General features: G+C 50.3%; 1 protein-coding gene across 1 annotated transcript in view; it reads left to right on the top strand.

Annotated features, from left to right (window-relative positions):
* The window catches only part of MYO7A (myosin VIIA), a 108,257-nt gene that overhangs the window by 54,288 nt on the left and 48,369 nt on the right, over window positions 1-5,600 (top strand). Inside the window, exons 17-19 of the mRNA XM_006021952.2 lie at window positions 1-43; window positions 2,438-2,532; window positions 4,205-4,312. The exon at window positions 1-43 is cut by the window's left edge and continues 53 nt beyond it. Coding sequence (XP_006022014.1) covers window positions 1-43; window positions 2,438-2,532; window positions 4,205-4,312 — 246 coding nt within the window. The remainder of the gene's footprint in view (window positions 44-2,437; window positions 2,533-4,204; window positions 4,313-5,600) is intronic.

The raw sequence follows: 5,600 nt of genomic DNA, 5'->3' as shown, positions 1-5,600 counted from the left end.
AGATGATGACTGGCAGATTGGGAAGACAAAAATATTCCTGAAGGTACGGTCCTCCCAGGGTCTTTAGCTTTGAAGGAATCAAACAATCCTCCTCTAGTGGGCTCCATTACTAGGGGTAAGCCCCATCCATAGCTCAAGTCTGGCCTGGCTTGATAAAGACTGGCTCAAGAAGCTGGTGTTTGGTTACAAATTTGGTGTGGGCTGGGGATTAGGATTAGAGGGAAATCCTGTGAACACCTACACATAGGGCACTGGTCACATCTGGGGTAGGGCAGGCCTCTCTGCTGCAGGAGCTGCAGGCCAGCTTTGTGGCTGCTCAGCCACTTCTCCCTCCGGAGGTGAAGCTAGCGACTCCATTGCCGTTACATAGCAATAAACTCCCTAAGGAGAGGTTTCAAGGCCACTCTGGAGTGGTTCCTGAAGATCTGGGGTTGGATGAGAGATGCTCTGTAGCTCATTGATGTCCATGGAGATGTTGAGGGAGTCAAGTTTTCCTTTCACTCCACCACCCCCATGCTCAAGCCATGGGACAGCTCCAAAAGAGCAGCGTAAACTGCAATCAAGGCTCATTGGCCTGAAGGGTCCAGTCTCTCCTAGGCAATTAGAGATCAATGGAGTAGCACAGATACCCAACATCTACCAACGTGTCCCAGGGCTCTTCCAAAGGCTCTTGTCAGGTTCCCGTGGGGCAGATTGCTATCCCGGGCTTCAAGGCTATGGTGACCCTCTGTGAAAGCTTGCACAGGGGAGAGAAAAGGATCAGCCTGGTCAGAGATCCACTGGGCATGACCGAGAGATCTTACCTACAATACATCTCTTCAGCACATGGCCTTTGAGGGGGCAATCAGCAGGTTGGGGGCCACTATCACAGCTCTCTGTAGATCAACCAAGGCAGCGCAGTGCTGCCTTATGTTGCCAGGATGTTGCCTATGGGGACAAGAGCACAGTAACAAAGAGCTGTCTTTCTCCTGTTCCCATAATCTCAAGATGAATCTCTAAATCCCTCCAGGAAAACCAGGCAGAGGCAGCAAGGAACGGGCTCAGAGCTGGATGGGTTTACTGTAGTGTTTCTCAGATGTAATCTTGCTGGCTGATTTTTAAATGCCACTCTCCCCACCCCCCTCCAATCTATTTCTTAGAAACCAGTTATGATATCCCATTAGTTTTCCTTTCCAGAGAGCGTTATCAGGCCCCCGCAGCTGTCAGAGCAGGAAGCAGGGAAATGAAGAGGTTGTGAAGGGCAGAACAAGGTCAGATGAAACAGGAAACGTGTGCGGGTGTATGTAAGTAGCCATCATAGCCAGCGGCCAGGAAAGGAACCAAAGCCGGCTACAACTGCGAGACTTGACTGTCAAACAAGGAAGTTCAGAGTGAAGAGGCGAGGTTTTACCCCGAGCCCTCCTTATTGTCCTCAGACAGTGCAGCCTTTACACTTCATCTGAGCAATGGACTGAGAATCAGGAGGCCCAGAGCTTATTCCCAGCTTTGTCATGAGCAGGGATCCTGGTTTTCTCTGATTTAAAACAATCCCCAATTTTCAGTTAAGAAAAAGTAACCCGAAATCAGGACTCGTGGCAGAGGTGATATCGTTTATTAGACCAACTAGACTTTTGCAAAAAAGTTTTGCAAAAATTTTTTTTCAATTGCAATTAAAGCTTGCAATTAAAGAATTTTTTTTTCCTTTGCAAAAATCTAGTTGGTCTAAAAATTAGACCAACTAGATTTTTGCAAAAAACAATGTCGAATTGCAAGCTTTAATTGCAATTAATTTTTTTTTTTTGCAAAAATCTAGTTCGTTTAATAAAAGATATCACCTCTACCATGAGTCCTGATTGCTTTTTCCTCTAGACCAATATATCTGCAACCTGGGTATGTAACCCCAAATCCACATTTTCCCATGATTAAAATGCAACACCACTATCTATAGCTACCTATTAGTGGTGTTTCATTTTAATCATGGGAAAACGTGGATTTGGGGTTACTTTTTTTTTAAACGAAAAGTTGGGGATTTTTTTTTAAACTAGAGATCCCTGGTCATGAGGTTCTCCTGGGTCCTGAACCTTGCACTGTCCTGTTAACTAGTGTGAAGTGAAACACCAGCACATCAGGTGCCTGGTAGCAAGCTCTGCTAACTGAACCACAGAAAGACTCATTTAGCCATTACTAGCGTCCTGTCTGTGGGCCATACACAGGTATGCAGGGATGACACCTCCTGGCCTTTTCGGATGGGGCACTGATGAAGTGAAAAGGTCCTAGTCCCGTTCTCCTTGATCAGAAGAGGGTGGCTGGACCACACGGCCCTGTAGGTGGTGAATGGTGAAGTGGGACATCCTCAGAGGTGTGGCTGGGTGTGAAGGACCTTTCAGAAGAGGAGCTTCCAACCAGCTCCTCGCCCACAACTGTTAAGGTGTAGCTGTTGTGCCGTTTCATTCTTCAGGATCACCATGACATGCTGCTGGAGATTGAAAGGGACAAAGCCATCACAGACAAGGTCATCCTCATCCAGAAGGTGGTGCGTGGATTTAAAGACAGGTATGGGACGCAGGGGGAAAGCTCACTGAATACTGGAGGATGGGTTGGTGTGACTCCCGAGCATGGTGCCCTGCAGCCTACTGCCCCCTGATTAAACAGTATTGTCTCGTCCTCAGCTGCCACTAGCTTACTCTGCCCCATAGCAGTGCATCTGGTCCATTGCTCTCTCCTTATCTGTGAAAGGTGATGCACGTAGGTTAGAACAGGGATTGGCGCACAAGGAAATGCGGTGACTGCGAGGACACGGTAATGCAGGTCAGATTTTGCCTCAGGATTGCTGATTCTCAGGCTAGGCTGACAAGGTTGCTAAGAGGATGTCAGATTATTTGTACCATGGAGGTCTAGCCTAACCCTGACTGTGACATGATTTGCTGCATGATGTTAGGCAAATCCACCCTGTCCAGCATGCAAAGCACTTCATGGAAAATGGAGACAGCCAGATCATCAGCTGGGGATAGGTTTGTGAGAGTTAAGGGAGCAAGACCAGCGAACACCCCCTGAACATCTGGTCCTTTATCCTGGAGAGACTGCAGTGCAAGGGGTAGGTTTGTGAGAGTTAGGGAGCAAGACCAGCAAACACCCCCTGAACATCTGGTCCTTTATCCTGGAGAGACTGCAGTGCAAGGGGTAGGTTTGTGAGAGTTAAGGGAGCAAGATCAGTGAACACCCCCTGAACATCTGGTCCTTTATCCTGGAGAGACTGCAGTGCAAGGGGTAGGTTTGTGAGAGTTAGGGAGCAAGACCAGCAAACACCCCCTGAACATCTGGTCCTTTATCCTGGAGAGACTGCAGTGCAAGGGGTAGGTTTGTGAGAGTTAAGGGAGCAAGAACAGCGAACACCCCCTGAACATCTGGTCCTTGATCCTGGAGAGACTGCAGTGCAAGGGGTAGCTTTTTGAGAGTTAGTGAGCAAGACCAGCAAACACCCCCTGAACATCTGGTCCTTTATCCTGGAGAGACTGCAGTGCAAGGGGAAGGTTTGTGAGAGTTAAGGGAGCAAGACCAGCAAACACCCCCTGAACATCTGGTCCTTTATCCTGGAGAGACTGCAGTGCAAGGGGTAGGTTTGTGAGAGTTAAGGGAGCAAGACCAGCGAACACCCCCTGAACATCTGGTCCTTTATCCTGGAGAGACTGCAGTGCAAGACTAGAAATAAGAGCGATCCCAAATGGGTGCAGGGCGCGGGGCATAGGTGGATTAACGCACGGGCCAGCTGTGCCCGGGCCCAGGGGTCCCTGCCAAACAGGCCCCCAGATGCCTGGAGGGTAGGCAACTTGGTGCAGATGAAGCTAGCCTGGCAAGGGGGAAAGGCAGAAGAGGTGGTGTAAAGGACATGGGTCCAAGGAGTCGCACAGCAGGTAAGGGGTCCTGAGGCTCACTCACCTCCCATTGCACCGTAATTGAATGGCTCTCCCTCTTGCCATCACTCGGTTTGGCTGAAGCACAAAGAGGAGGTAGAGGAACGCAGTAATGGTCCTGTAGCCCCATCCTTCATCTGGCAAGGGAAAGGAAGGTGGGGGGGCAGGCATTGGCAGGGAGACAGCAGAGCTGAAGGGAGTGAAGGTTGCCCAGCCTGAACTATCTAAAGAATGAGGCCAGCTCTCCTCGCTCGCCAGAGGGGTAATTGCAGGGAGCAGGACAGCACAGACAAGTGACTGAAATGCCTTTCCAGGTCCAATTTCCTGAAAGTGAGAAACTCGGCCCTGATGATTCAGAGGTACTGGCGAGGACACAACTGCCGGAAGAATTATGGAGCCGTAAGTGTGGCTGGCATTGCTGTGTGCCCTCTACTGCCTCGATAATGCTATTCACTGCAGGCCCTCGGTGTTCACTTTTTCCCATGTCTGCTTGAATACCCCCTGGAGGAGAGGCTCGAGAGGAAAGAACTGGCCTGTGTGTGTCAAAGGAAGGGAGGAACAGGGGAGCAGGTTATTCTCTTGCTGCTGCAGGCTCCAGCAAAGGGAATAGCCTCCTATTCAGTCATCCTCCTCAAACCTGTCATGAGTTGGACTCGCTTTATACCAGATGGGCACCTGGGGCCTCACAGGGTACATTTCCACAGCGTCCCAAGTGCTTTCAGAAGGGAGCATTCCTGATCACACATCCTGCACGCATCATTAAACCCCCAAATGCAGCAGTGAAGGTGCTCTGGGGGTGCTCCCAGAAGCTGTTCTGTCTCCAGCACACCTAATGAGGCCACCGTATTGGCACCCCTGGAATGGTTTCATCACCATATTTCCAGACTTGGCGTGTACAAGCGGGAGCAGATGTGCTAGCACTTGGGACATGGTGTAGGACATATCCAGAGACTTGCACTGTTCCTCATGAGGCTTCAGGCTCCAGGACAGAGACAGCTGGCAGAAGTACAGCTCTCCTCTTGGAAGTGCACTTGATCTCAATTTGGCCCTTCGGCTTTACAGCTGCAGCCACCGCTGCCACCACCACGTGCGGCCCTCTGCTCTCTTTAGCATCCCCAAGCCTAGCAGAGAACTGCACAGAGAGGACAGGATGGCACGTGGGTACACTGTGTGGGTCCCCTGACCCTGCAGGAGACCTTCAAAGGCTGCTCCAAGGCATCAGATCAACTGAGGGATGGCTGTTTTTATGCAGGATGATCCTGCAGGCAAAAGCTCAGCCTAAAAGCTGTCAATGTCTGAGTCAATGTAAGGGCTCCATGATGTGGAAGACACTGTAGGAGCAAGGACTTGGGAGGGACTCTGCTCATGGAGGTGCTGGGCCTCTCTCTCAATGGTCCTAGGGCTTTGTGCAGAGCCAACTTGTCAAGGGAAGGCGAATCTATGTATGAAAACTGTAGAAACCATTGGCCTGGGTTGGAAACCTCCTGAAGTCAGTGGAAAAGCTTTCCTTTCTTTTGGTGGGCTTTGGATCCAGCCTCAAATCCTACAGCCCCTTTTTTATTCCCCCTCTGCTACCTCCAGGCAGCTCCCGGCTGTACATGGTTGTTGCTGATATCAGCTTGTTTTTCTTTACAGCAGTGAGAAAAGTGCTTGGAGAAGGCACCCTGATTAGGCCAGGCAAGACCTTCAATAGGCGCGGGGTCTTAACCC

This window comes from Alligator sinensis, unplaced genomic scaffold (genome assembly GCF_000455745.1).
Source record: "Alligator sinensis unplaced genomic scaffold, ASM45574v1 scaffold1008_1, whole genome shotgun sequence".
Taxonomy (NCBI): domain Eukaryota; kingdom Metazoa; phylum Chordata; order Crocodylia; family Alligatoridae; genus Alligator; species Alligator sinensis.
The sequence above is the reverse complement of the archived record's forward strand: the minus strand, read 5'-3'. Positions and strand labels throughout refer to the sequence as shown.